At 35.1% G+C, this 14,794-nt stretch overlaps 1 protein-coding gene across 1 annotated transcript in view; it reads right to left on the bottom strand.

The window, feature by feature from the left end:
• Positions 1-12,582, bottom strand: part of LOC104395879 (nucleoporin p58/p45-like) — a 15,731-nt gene extending 3,149 nt beyond the window's left edge. The window contains exons 1-3 of the mRNA XM_010005626.1: positions 12,387-12,582; positions 5,042-5,140; positions 1,845-1,937 (exon numbers count right to left, since the gene is read on the bottom strand). Coding sequence (XP_010003928.1) covers positions 1,845-1,937; positions 5,042-5,140; positions 12,387-12,537 — 343 coding nt within the window. The 5' untranslated portion in view covers positions 12,538-12,582. The remainder of the gene's footprint in view (positions 1-1,844; positions 1,938-5,041; positions 5,141-12,386) is intronic.
• Between the last annotated feature and the right edge of the window lie 2,212 nt (positions 12,583-14,794).

The following is a 14,794-nucleotide window of genomic DNA, read 5'->3' as shown; positions in this document are numbered from 1 at the left end:
CAGGATGAGTATGTCCAGCCATGATCCCACTTGACTGTCTCAGTTTTCACCAAAAAAAAAGTTACACCCCCCAGCCCTTAGTTTTATATCTAGACATTCAATTATTTTTTTCCTTTTCCCATCACTTTGGGAGTCATAAGGCTCTTCACAGTATCTGACTCAAAATAGCCTTTTTGGTTGACAACAAATGAGTAACAACAGGAACTGGGACTTTATTTGGGGATCTATAATTTTCATTCTAAAATAAGAACTAATTGATGGAAAATGTGGAAGAGACTTGAGACATCTGAAAACAATTTTATTGGGGCCAATGCCCATGCTGCTAAAGAGAGTCTGGGGGCACTGCCACTACGACAAAGCCTGAATTGAGGACTAGAGTGAAATGACACTTAAATTTTGTCTGTACACCACCAACACAGCTAAGACAGACTTGCTATGTACTTTGGTTTGATACCTCATTATCCGTGGTGGCCAACCAATCCAGTTGTCCAACTAGATACAACTAGTTTTTAACTTATATTTTAAAATATACTAAAAACTAAATTACGTACTTTGTAACTTAGCAGCCTGAAATGCTGCAATACTTCTATAAATGTTAATAATAGGTAATGTAATTCAGGCTCAGGAAAAATAAGCTACAAGTTAAAAACATACACAGCCTATGTTCCCCATTTATTTCTGATTAAAAACTAACTAAGCAAAAAAAGGCTGATGCTTAGACACTGCACATTGCAAGATTAGAGATACCCTATCAAGAATTTACTAGGGTGTCACACATTCAGGATTGTTACACAGCCAGTTTAGTGAGCTATTTCCACCTTGCAATTCAAAGCTTAACATATTTTACTGGCCTAATTTGACAGTGTAACTCATCACTAAACAAGGGAAAAACTAAACTACAAGTATGGCAACTAACAAGACACTGGTCCAGGCTAATGTATTGGGCACTTACTAATAAATAACAGCCACTTGTATGTTTGTATTGACAGCAGTTTTTAAACAAAAAAAACAAACCAAAGCAACAACCCAAAAAATATTTAAAAAAGAATCATGCTACCAAAAGCCAGTCCCAAGAGACATACTCCTTCACTCTGACCTTGAAGAAAGACTCCAGGACAGACTATATAGTAAGCCATTTGCCTCACAAACTCCTAAATAGAGACGCAAACTTAGAAGTGGCTAAGATTTCAGACCTCTGAATTGACAGGCAACTGCATGCAGATTTTCATTTTCTCATCACCAGCAAAATTAAATAAAAAACATGAAATTACTTCAGAGTAGTTAAATTGCCACAGAAATGTTTTCAAACTGGTTAACACAATGAATTATGGACACATTCAGAGATACAATACCTGTAACTAGCTAAGCAAATAGAAAGGATAAGCAGATAAACAGTTTTAAGGAAACCTTCTGGGCTCCTAAAAATAATTTTAACACTATTTGTAATTACAGGAAGCCAAATTACTGCTGTATGTGTTGCAAATTTTTACACTAATTTAAACAGCTCAGAAACTGTATAGTCTATGCATCCCAGTAATAACTGCATTTCTCTCTGCCTCAGATTGCATCTGATCCCTTCTGATGTATCTAATCTCCTGCTTCCACTCTTAAGTAGACAGAGACTATCAAATGAAAAACATTAATGCTGACTCAATATTGTTTACCTAGGAGACTTTTAACTGAACCTAAAAATTGCTCTGAAATGTGTACTTAGCAAGCAAAGTTACTTTAATGGTTATATACACATGCAACTTTTGTTTCAGTAATTTTCCTGGACTGAGTGCCACAGTGTAATTATAACACTTGCTTTAAGACAAACTTGAAGTCAAGAGAAACAAACCAACCTGCACTTAGACTTCCAGATGGTTTAGTTGTAGCTCCAAACCCAAATGATGATGCTCCCGTGGCACTACTTCCAAAGGCAGAGCTTCCAAATCCTAATAGAATAACAGTAAAGACACATAACAAAAAAATTACAGACATAGCAAATAAAGACATACAAGTTCGTGGTCTTATTCCTAAGATTAATGCCTCGTGAGTATTTTCTTCTCAACACAGCACTGTATTAAGAAAACAGTGCAAACAAAGTAGCACTGGAGAAAAATATTTCCTTCAAAATACAAAACTGAGTAAAGGAAAAGCTTTATACAAGGTCAAGTAAACTACCAGAGTTTATGAAATTGCTATTGAATTGCTGTAAAATTGGCAAGAAAATGGTAAACAAATGGCCCCAAAATCAGAAAACTCAGACACAAGTGCTATTGCTTCTATCACAGAAAGTTGCAATCTTCATCCAAAGTCTAAAAGAAAAATTCTCTAAGCTTAACACAGAGTAATCGTTTTCTTAAGTTTAAATTTGGCTTATTTTAGAGTTGTCTCCCCAACAGGTTATTTGGGATCAGCTTTATCTAGGAAACCACAAAATAGGTTAAAAACAGAACAGAATTTCATTAATATTTAATTGGAAAAATAAACATACAAAGGTTAGCCATAAACATATAGCAGTAATAAAATTACATTCTATTAATTTTGTAATTGACATGTAAAATATTTGTATTATGACATTTTAAGATTTCGAAATCTGTGCTTAATGTAAGATTATGTCAAAGGTAAAGCTGGTATTGGCAACTTGAGATAGAGGCCAGACAAAAGGAACCATAAGAGAAACATATACTGACTTCGACTGCCTTGAGAGGCTTTCAAAAAGAACAGTATTTGTATTTGAGAAAATTATGTCCTGATCTTAAGTTCCAAGAGTCAGGGAAAATACTTGTGCTTTACTTCAAATTGAGCGTTTACCATTCCTTTAGAGAAATAATTTTTAGATTTTAAAACTAGTAATGATTGAAAACACACACAATGAAGCAGTGCTCTATAGTATTCTGCAATTTTTAAATTGAATAAGAGTTTTAAGAGCATATAATGGCAAATATAATTCAAATGTACAGTAGTTTAAGTAATAGAATCTTTTGTCCTGTCTAGTTTGAACTAAATTACCAGTGGTCAGGCAAGGTGTCTGCAAATATTTAATGAAGCATAGGATCTATATGCTACTTATCTTAAATAAATGCAAAAGTCTCTACGTTTATAACAGATAAAATTCACAGAATATTTATCATAGAAAGAGTACAAATTTCCCTGATTAAAATGTTTTTTCAAGAGTATAACATTTAAGTTATCCTGTAAAAAAAAAACAACACTTCAGTATTAATCTGCTAATTTTGTTTCCAAAAGGAAACCTGCAGGACATTTTGCACATGTTCCTTCAACACTTGCTTCTCTCAGGGAGTCTCCTTGATTTGTCAAAAGACAAAAAAAATTTCCAATTAATGCAAAATAGATTAAATGTAAGCAAATGCCTTCCTAAGCAGAGAACTAGCAAAAAAAGAATACAAGCTAGTCCTCTATGACAAACCTAGAAGCAAGTGTCCATCAGTTCGAAAGAATAATGTTCTTCAATTTCCATTAGCAAGACTGGTGAAAAAAAAAACAACACTTCAGTATTAATTCTGCTAATTTGTTTCCAAAAGCAAACCTGCAGGACATTTTGCACATGTTCCTTCAACACTTGCTTCTCTCAGGGAGTCTCCTTGATTTGTCAAAAGACAAAAAAAATTTCCAATTAATGCAAAATAGATTAAATGTAAGCAAATGCCTTCCTAAGCAGAGAACTAGCAAAAAAAGAATACAAGCTAGTCCTCTATGACAAACCTAGAAGCAAGTGTCCATCAGTTCGAAAGAATAATGTTCTTCAATTTCCATTAGCAAGACTGGTGAATATACAGAAACAATCTTTGTAAGTCTACAACCTCTTTGGTTGAAAAGGGAGAATTTAATTGTATTTTTTTAGGGTATTCAAAACATTGTGGGAATAACCTGGAAATTCAGAAGTACTTTCCATCTAGTCCATTATTCTCAGTTATTTTTCCCTGTTTAGGTGTGCAGACGTTTATCTGAAAACACTTAAAATCAGATGAAAAAGGACACTGGTAGATTTAAAGACAATTTGAAGGTGATCATTTCAAGTAAAAGTGATGCAGCTTTCAAGTACATCTTTCCAATACCGACTAATGTTTAGTTTCAATACATTGCAACACTGATTCACAGGCTCAGCTGAGAGGCAAAATGTAGTGGTGAGGACTGAGGCTGCAGAGAGGATGTAACAAGTAAAACCACAAGATATTATACTTGCGCTCAGCAGATGTAAACATTTTTTTTTGCAGATCTCATACAAAAGTTTCAGAAGACACTAGTGTCTTTTGACTTCCACTGTAGGAACCCCTGACCTATACAGACAGGAAATTTACACGCAGATTAGGTCCTACTGATCACTTAGATTCTACTTGTAGCTCAACTACTGAGAATTCATTACATTTACATGAAAATATAGATTTTTTTACTACCACCTACTCTTTCACAGTTGATGTGTCCTCTTGGAATATATTCTCCACCAGCACTATTAACATTTTTATAAGTATTTTTTCCTCACTTTCAAATGTTGCTTTTTCAGCTTGAGGCAGGGGTTTTTCTTCTACCTCAGCACTGAGGGACAGAGTGACAGCTAAAGCAAATATTTTTCAGCAATCAGGATCCCAGAACTGTAGTAATTTTTTAGCATTTATTCTTGTCTTAATCCAAGCAGAAATTAGTCCCTATAGTTAGCAGTTGTACATACAAGTGAAAAACTTCTATGGATTAGCTACAGCATGATCCAATGTCTCAGATGCCTAACTTTCATATATGTAAAATTAAGTCACGTTGTAGTTCTAAAAGGATGCACTTGATGCACTTCCCTAGCCTTAAGAACAGAACTTCTATGTGATTACTTCATCCTGAGTTTTTACTACAATGGTTTATTAGCCTTCGTATCAGCCTTAGCAATTCCTTCTGCAAGGCACAAAGAAGTCTGGAAAGCGCAGACTGCCAAACTATCAGCTCCTTCCCTGAAACAGATCATCCTCTTACCGGAGTTAAAGGTTTGCAAGAGATTCAGATGTGCTGTATAATAATTCAATGAAAGATTAGAAAAGTTAAAGTGTACCTCCAAGGCTTGAAGAACCTAAGCCACTTGATTGCAAGCCAGTGCCAATACCTGAGCCGAATGGCGTTCCAAAACTAACTCCCAGAGATGGCTGTGGCCCTGGTATAAAAAAAATGAGAACAAACTTGCCTTACTCTTTCATAGTAAAGAGGTCCTTTATTTATTTAAGTATTTGATAATGTGAACATTATTGCTTTCAACAAATCCCATTAAGATCCCAAACTTTATCTCATCACAGTTTCTCACTTTACTGTCTGCTTCTACGTCCACCTGATAAAAATCTAAGAAAATATTAACTGTAATAAGGTGAAACTAGTCAACATTAACAACATGACCACAATATAGTTCAGCATTTTTTAAAGTTGACCAGTCTCACCTTAGACTTTAAAATCTTAATCAGAACCCTGAGAGAATTCATAGGTAACAACATTTTGCCACCTGTATTAATGGAATCAGTATCAGGGAAAACCTTCAAATAAAAAACAAAAACTAACACTATTGTAACTAAAACTATATTAAGGAAAGTTCATTTATTTAACAGAAAAAAGTCTTAAAAACTACTCAAGTATTCCATCCAAATTTAAACAGAACACTAAGATAAAAAACAAGACAATGACTTTATTTTATTAAATTTATTGTTCATTTTTAAGCAAGTCAATTACACAGTAACATGACAATTCAATTCTTTTCCACACAAGTGATAACTGAGTTCTGTTAATCTCTGCTACATAACACCATTCAATAATGTAAACTACTCAAGCCACCTGTTTAAATAAACATTTACAAAAGGCACAGTTCCATGTACCTTAATGAATTAGATACATTCAAAATTTCAGAGTTCGTCCCATAATTTAAAAAGTTGACAGCACTTTCCCTGCGTATTCACACTAAGACGCAGGACTGTCAAAAAACCATTTTCAGTCTGCTAAGATGAAATTTACAGCCTCAGTTCCTTTTTTTTTTTTTCAACCTTGGGGAATAAAGTATCAACTTGCTAGCCCATTACTAACACATTTTAAAATAATTAATTTTGATAAATAATTAATATTTCAACAGTTTTCACAGTACATTCTTATATTCCTGTCTTTTTCAAACAGTTTTCAGTGCACTAGTTTAAAAGTTTAACCATTGAAGATAAAATACAGTGCCAAACTCTTAATCCACAGTCATTCACACCTTTCCTCAAGATAGCCTTCTCTATCTTTGAACATACTTTATGTAATATATCTGTGAAAGTGATTATTTATTTAAAGATTACTATAAAGCTTAGATTATTTCAGTCTTTTTTTCTAAAGCATTATCACATTTGGGCTTGTTTTCAACCAAAACATCTTCCTTCGTACTACAAAATTCCTTGTTGGTAACATTTATCTAGAGTTTTAAATGTAAGTACTTCAAGCTTTTAAAATCATTAAGTGTTTGAACATATGAATGGAAAATCATTTTGAATCAAGTGAAAGGCACTGTATATTTAAAAGTAACATTTTTGCTAAGAACACAAAATTCTTATGTGATCCAAGCTGAACGACATCTGTATACTCAAAAATAGTGTTAAACTAAATTTTAAGGGCAACTAAAGTTGTTAGCTTTCATTCTCTGCTTAGCAGGGAATAGTTGGGAAACTCAAGCTATTTCTTCAACTAAAAGAAAGCATACCAGATGTTGTAATTAAAAATTTCCACATAAATTTCAAATTAAACTTGTTTACATCCAGTTTAAATACTGACACATCTACCTAGCAGCTCTTTAAAAATAGGAAAATTGTTATCAATAAAAACAAAAAAGCTACACAAGTTAGTCACCTAATAAACTAAAAGAAGAACCCAAAAACATATATCCAGTTCCTTCTCAAGTGCACAGGTTTCTATATCAGTAGGAGGCACTGTTAGTGGAAGACATTAAAACAAAACACTACAGTCCTCCAGGACAAGCTCTTTTACAAATGCACCATGCTTTTTAGAGCCAGTAAAAAACTTAATTCTAAACCACCTTAGACTATATAAAACAAGAATTTATGTCTTAGGCTAACAAGCTTTTCATTGAGCAACAGCATATGATATTTCTTGATTTTGTACCATAATGTTGTGAAGGCATCACTGCTATTTAGACTTCTTCTAAGTAAAAAATTCTCAATAGCAAAAAACTAGAAATGAAGATTCTTCAATGCCAAAAGTACTAGGAAAAAATTGGCACTTCTGGCTAGTATAGGTATGAGACAAATTCTTGAGACAAATTATTTCTAATAACTATTTCAACATTTTAAAATTTTATGTGCTCAGTAGAGCATTTCAGTTTAAAGAGGAGGGCCCACTAAGGAGGAGTCCAGACAGGTCAGCCAGATTCCTGAAGCAGCCTTCTGCATATTTTTAAATCTTAGCCAGTTTTAACAGTGAGCAAATTTAGAGTCACAACTTAAATCTGATTCTGACAAAGTAACACACTGACTAACTTTAACCAATATTACTATCAAATTACACAATAAAAACTGTAAGTGCTGTAAATATTTCGGTATCCTTTCCTATCAGCAGTTCAATCTCATACAAAGTCAAGTCAAAACATAACCAAGTGCTGCTAGCTTGATAATAATTCAACTAACTCTGTACTTCACCAGTTAAGGAGAGAGTAACTAAGTTGTTGGGGGTTTACTTCATTTATTTTCATAGAAGGTTGAAGGAAAGCATTTATTTTTAAGACAACTTAGTCTTTCCAGAAAAACACCAGTTTCAGCCTCTTTGATTTACAGCTCTTAGTTCACTAGGCTTTAATTTCCTCTAAAAAAATGTTTTAATTTAGCCTCATCAATAAAACTTCCACTCTACTCCAAATTGCTCAGGGAAGGTACAGGTGAGGCACTGGTTAAAACTCTAGCTGCTACTGCACAAAAGCACACCCAGCCTCCCTGCTACCACCAGTAAAGCTGTGCTCAGAGCAGAAGTGCTAAACTAGGGAGAAAGGCCATGTGCAGACAACACTTAAGCATAATTTTAATAACTCTAGGTTCAAAAAACTGCACAAAAATTGTGCTTCAGTGTGCACGCCACAGTCCTGGTGTCCAGATTATCCATCCCAGGAGATCAGTGGAGTGCATCTTTGCTCCCTTTTTTCCACATGGCCAGGATCCACTAGCTTTATTTATTTACATCAAAGCCAGACATCTTGGAATACAGAGAGAACATAAACAGGGTGCATATCTACACCCAGGAACTGGAGAAACATTCCCTGATCCCACAGCATAGATGTAGCTACTAAACCTTTGACTTTTGAACACAAATATAAATCTTTTTTTCAAAGAAAGAACAGTAACTAACTCTGAATTAATATTATGAAATAAACTTAACCATGTAAACATAATTTTTAAAAAAGAGACTAACCATTCTGATCCCTCAATACTAGAGTACCATATGTTAGATTTCAGTAAAACACTTGAATATTTCTTGATTTTGTACCATAATGTTGTGAAGGCATCACTGCTATTTAGACTTCTTCTAAGTAAAAAATTCTCAATAGCAAAAAACTAGAAATGAAGATTCTTCAATGCCAAAAGTACTAGGAAAAAATTGGCACTTCTGGCTAGTATAGGTATGAGACAAATTCTTGAGACAAATTATTTCTAATAACTATTTCAACATTTTAAAATTTTATGTGCTCAGTAGAGCATTTCAGTTTAAAGAGGAGGGCCCACTAAGGAGGAGTCCAGACAGGTCAGCCAGATTCCTGAAGCAGCCTTCTGCATATTTTTAAATCTTAGCCAGTTTTAACAGTGAGCAAATTTAGAGTCACAACTTAAATCTGATTCTGACAAAGTAACACACTGACTAACTTTAACCAATATTACTATCAAATTACACAATAAAAACTGTAAGTGCTGTAAATATTTCGGTATCCTTTCCTATCAGCAGTTCAATCTCATACAAAGTCAAGTCAAAACATAACCAAGTGCTGCTAGCTTGATAATAATTCAACTAACTCTGTACTTCACCAGTTAAGGAGAGAGTAACTAAGTTGTTGGGGGTTTACTTCATTTATTTTCATAGAAGGTTGAAGGAAAGCATTTATTTTTAAGACAACTTAGTCTTTCCAGAAAAACACCAGTTTCAGCCTCTTTGATTTACAGCTCTTAGTTCACTAGGCTTTAATTTCCTCTAAAAAAATGTTTTAATTTAGCCTCATCAATAAAACCAGGTAGACTAGGAACCACCATTTTAACTTCCACTCTACTCCAAATTGCTCAGGGAAGGTACAGGTGAGGCACTGGTTAAAACTCTAGCTGCTACTGCACAAAAGCACACCCAGCCTCCCTGCTACCACCAGTAAAGCTGTGCTCAGAGCAGAAGTGCTAAACTAGGGAGAAAGGCCATGTGCAGACAACACTTAAGCATAATTTTAATAACTCTAGGTTCAAAAAACTGCACAAAAATTGTGCTTCAGTGTGCACGCCACAGTCCTGGTGTCCAGATTATCCATCCCAGGAGATCAGTGGAGTGCATCTTTGCTCCCTTTTTTCCACATGGCCAGGATCCACTAGCTTTATTTATTTACATCAAAGCCAGACATCTTGGAATACAGAGAGAACATAAACAGGGTGCATATCTACACCCAGGAACTGGAGAAACATTCCCTGATCCCACAGCATAGATGTAGCTACTAAACCTTTGACTTTTGAACACAAATATAAATCTTTTTTTCAAAGAAAGAACAGTAACTAACTCTGAATTAATATTATGAAATAAACTTAACCATGTAAACATAATTTTTAAAAAAGAGACTAACCATTCTGATCCCTCAATACTAGAGTACCATATGTTAGATTTCAGTAAAACACTTGAAAGTCCAGATTAATTTTCTTATTTTATTCTCATCTTCAAGAACAGCAACAGCAGGTCAGGTATTACACAGACACCCCCCTGCCCTCCTTTTATATACACCTCATTTCATGATTTTTTTTTTCTCATAACCTTCTAGTATCATGCATATAACCCACTCTTCAGGATCTGTATCTTGCAAAGAAATATGCATGATTTTAACGTCTAGCAGAGTTCACCAAATTCTTAGAACACAATGCTAAAACATGCAAGCAATTTGCAGTTTTACTGCAGCAAATGACCATTAGAAAACTGAAACAAGGAAATTATGAGGACACAGTCTTTAAATATTTAAAGATTCCTACAAAATCAAGAGTAGATTCTTCTCCTTTTCCACTAAGAGTAAGACAAAAAGTGGCAATCTTAATCTGAACCTAAGTTGTTTCAGGTAAGCTGTTGGGAAAAAGTCTAACACCAAAATCAGTAACTTAGGAAAGCTCTGAAATTTTCCTTTCTGGCAAGCCTTTAAGACTTCAAATCTCTCTGGAACTGTTCAGGCCTGAATAATCCTGGTTTTTGAGCTAGAGGAAGAGAAAAGAGGACTACAAGTTCCATCTAACCCTGCTTTTTAAGAGTTTTAAGTAGTCTTCAAGTGCCACTCAAAACATCAATCTAAGTTTGTTTCTCCAGGTCCTCAAGTGAGTTGTATGCAAGGTAACAATACTCCAACTAAGTAGTAAACAAACTCGTTTACTTTTGTTGGCATGTTTGACATAAGTTAATGGCTTTGTTCTATATGCAACATTTTTGTAGTTGGCACATTTTAGGCATTTGAAACCAAACAAAAAACCCCCACCCAAAACCAACCTACACACAATCCCATTTCCTCCTTTCACTACAAAACACCTCAAGGTACAAAGTCACCTTACCTCTGACATGTTGGTACAGGCATATTACACCTCCCCCTGCCTCCACCCCCACCTCTTCACTCTTACTCCTAAGAGAGTATTCACTAAATCATGCCATAAATGGCATCAATTTACTGAAGGTATTAGCAGTTCTCTTTAATCTGGACTAGGAAGAGAGAGTTCCCTCACCGCAATTCATGAAAATGCAGGTAAAACTTTAAATGTGACATCCCACATGTATGACTTTCATACCCAGCTAATCCTTGAATGACCCTAGGGAGTTTTCTTAAAAAAAAAAACCAACATAAGACAAGGAGAAAGATGGAACTACTTTGGTAACATGTTAGGCTGCACAACCCACACTTCTGTATATATTAAAAACCCTGGAGCGTGACATAACGTTATGTTTTCTGCTTAAAACCAGACTCTTTTGCAGATGTCACTTCAACAGGATTTCCAGATTAATTTAGGAGCAACAGAAGACTATAGTCTATGATGGAAATTTGGAAGAGAAATACTTCATAAATGCTTCATTTTATATTGTTCTCTTTTAACCCATCTCCTTGCTGTTTGTAAGGGCCAGGGCTGGAAGCACATTCTGTTTTCCTTCAATGGAGAAGGCAAGGGCACCCTAATAATTTGTCAGATTTAGGGTGGTTGCTGCATATGCCTTAAAGTCATTCAAAATATGACTGCTGTTGTAAGAAGAAAGAAGGAAAAGGTGCTAATATGACTTCCAGTACACCCATGATAAACAGTATTTTAGAAAATAAATGGTAGAATAAAGTTAGGTATGGTTTTCATAATTTGCTGATATAGACATATCCCCACTAAATTAAAATGAAAGTTTATCTTATTTCTCTTAAACGATTAAATATTAATTAAATTATCTACACTCAGAGAACTCTCTCTGAGAAGTGTTGGTTAGTATAATGACATGACTTATGGTGACTTGTTATTTTCTTTGCTATATGTATCCATTCTTCCTTAGCAGTGGGTATTGCATTTTCTCTATTTTGTCTTCCTCTTACACACATGCACACACAGAACCACTGATCCGCTCTACTTTCTCTATTTGTAACAGCAGGATGGCCAGCAAAAACTGTTCCAACATCACTCTGACAAAGAAGCTGCCTATAAAAAAATACGTCAGGCATTCACCTTCCTATTCTACAGCTGTTTGCTCCGCTATTCTTCCTGTTCTACAGCATTTTTCCTTTTACCGTTCCAAAGTGCTATATAAAAATGCATTATTAATTTTACATAAGAAGGTCATATGCATTTAGATATTCTCTCCTCACCAATTTGAAATAATTTACTATAACTACAGAATTCTGGAAAGAGGCTATACGATGTGTATTCAGAGATGTTAGTTAAGAGTGAAGACTCACATTCCAAAGGGTAAGTTAGAATACAGTAAATACCACTAATACAAGTAAATTCACAAGATTAAGTATTTGTTGTATGATTATTGCTAAGTCTACCCTGCATTTTTCTATTGGCTATGTATCAGGAACTTTGCTCATCACAATGTTTAGATTTTTAGTCTAACACAAAGGAAGACTTCATAGAAAATTTTACACAAATTTACTATTGTTGTAACACTAATAATCTATAACTTGAATGCACTCAGACCTGTAGCAGGCTGTTGCTGCTGAGTAAGTGTTGCAGCCATGGCAACGGCTGCTGCATTTGGTATGTTGCTGAAAGGCGTCGGTCCTGTGGTAACACGTGGCGCGCTCTGCCACTTCTTAGCTTCTGCTCGTCTGGCCTCAAACACATCCATGGCATCTCCCAGAAAGGTTTTCCTGTAGCCAAGGTATTGGTCTTTAAGCATCTGAAGGGGGTGGGAGGAAACCATTTTAGTTCAGTGTATATGACATACAACCTTAAGAAAGGATAATTGAGTTATAAATAACATTTCCTTACAAAAAACCAACACAAAAATACCAAAAAAACACCCAAAACCAAACCAAAACCCCAAAACCATACCAAACAAACCCCCTCAAAAAACCCACAACAAAAAAAAGCCTCTCACAAGCTGAAAGGATCTAGTGAGGCTATGAGCTGGACAGAATCCTTCAACCAGCTAGAATAGGCTCCTTAAAATTCTGCAAAGCAGCCACATACTAACATAACACACCAACATAGTGAATGGTACCAAAAACTTGCAAGGCTGGTGTACATCAGCATAACTCCATTTTTTATCACTGTACTAGCTAAGAGGCAAAATACAGCCACATTACTAACTTACTAAATAAAATAATACACACTTCCTTCAGTGCTACCCTTTGGAGTATGCTTTTGCTTCCCTATCACCTTCACCTGTATTTCTTTCCTTTCTTTCACTCTTGCACATCTTTCTTAGCATAAAGCTAAAGAACAGAATTTTAAAATTCCCTCTTATTTCTGATACATTTCATCAATTATGTAATGCAGTGCAAATGCAATAAATCATTCTGCTTTGGACTAAGAAATAGCCCAAATATCTTGTATTGTGTCCCTCTCCCCCTCAAAACCCCACTTTCTGTGGCCTGTTTGTCATAAGTAACTTCTATTTGTCACAAATGAGGGAAATATGGATATCTTCAGCAACATAAAAAGAATGGCTTCACTAAAGAACTGATAGAAGATGGAAATCATTCTAACAGATAATCTTCAAACCTAATAGATTTACTAAAACCAAAGAACAGTGAGTTCAACTGAATTTCATGGAAATCAGGAATTCTGTTTTTTAGAGCAAAAACGGCATCCTCAGAACTCTGACGAGATTTAATACAAGGCCATAGTTACTGCCACAGGAGCTGACATAAATGCCACTAGACACCACAGAGCAGTTCTTAATGCTAGTCTATGCACAATTATTTAATGATGTTCTCTACCTGAATTGTGCCCAAGCACATTTTACTCTTCACTGCTCTTCGACACAGAATGTATCTGTATGTTCATTTATGATATAAATATATTTAGCAACTAGCCCTGTGCAGAGATCTTTCAGGCCATATTTTTCTATAACTTCAGACCTTTGAATTAAAGCATAGTGTAAACCAGAAAGCCTGCTTCAGACAAGGGAATGATTGTGGTCACATCTCTACCTTCCCAAACCATATCAGAACCATCAATTAAGGCAGAGACCAGTTTCACAACTGCTGTCCTCTCCTAGGTTCTCCTGGCTGATAAACTAAAACAGATGGTCTGAGTAACAGATCCACTCAAGCAATACGTTATTTTTTCTGATTTTTTAAGATTTAGTTATAATTGTGTCTTCCAAAATACCAGCCTTCATGTCCACTCAACTAGATTAAACAACAGAATTACCCAAAAGGAAGAAAAATCCTCAAAGTGACCCCTTAGTTTCAGGCAACAGAATGATACTTAAGATAAAGTACTATTGCTTATACTTGTATCCTAATCCAGATCTTCATATTGAAGAACAACAATGTGTCATGACAGAGACCACTGCATCAGTTAAGACTACACTCAGAAGTGAAGAACCCAAACCACAACTGGGATACTTTTTTGCATAATTCTGTACAAGATTATGGAGGAGCTGATATACATCTGGTACCAAAACAGAGTTAACTAAAAGCAGCAAAAGTATCTGATGGCAAGTAGCTGTAAAACCAGTGAATGTTCATGCTGACAAAAGCAGTGCAATGAAAGGAATCTAGTTCATACAAGATACTCAGTGTTCCTGAACTTTATTCAGGTAAAAAAAAGATTCAGATCTTGAGAGAACTAGCAATACTGTGCAGAAGCAGCTTTGAGAAGGAAATAAGCAGAAAATTTAGCAGAGCTATTCCCATGAAGGAAGTTACTTATTACAAACAATCCCAAACACTTGTAATCTTCTCCAAGTTACTTTTTTTTTTTTAGTGTTGTTTTTTTTTTGTAACCAGGAAGGGTTCTGATGGTCTCAAGAAAAATTATGGATTGTAGAACATTGACACTTTGTCAATATGCCCCAAAACTGTAAATAGGAAATTCAAGCCTGAATCCATGATGTAAAAACAAGCCTAACTAGAACCTCTAATACTTTAGCA

The sequence above is a fragment of the Chaetura pelagica genome, unplaced genomic scaffold (genome assembly GCF_000747805.2).
Source record: "Chaetura pelagica isolate M959 unplaced genomic scaffold, ChaPel_1.0 scaffold269, whole genome shotgun sequence".
NCBI lineage: Eukaryota > Metazoa > Chordata > Aves > Apodiformes > Apodidae > Chaetura > Chaetura pelagica.
This window is presented reverse-complemented; position numbering and strand designations above follow the sequence as displayed.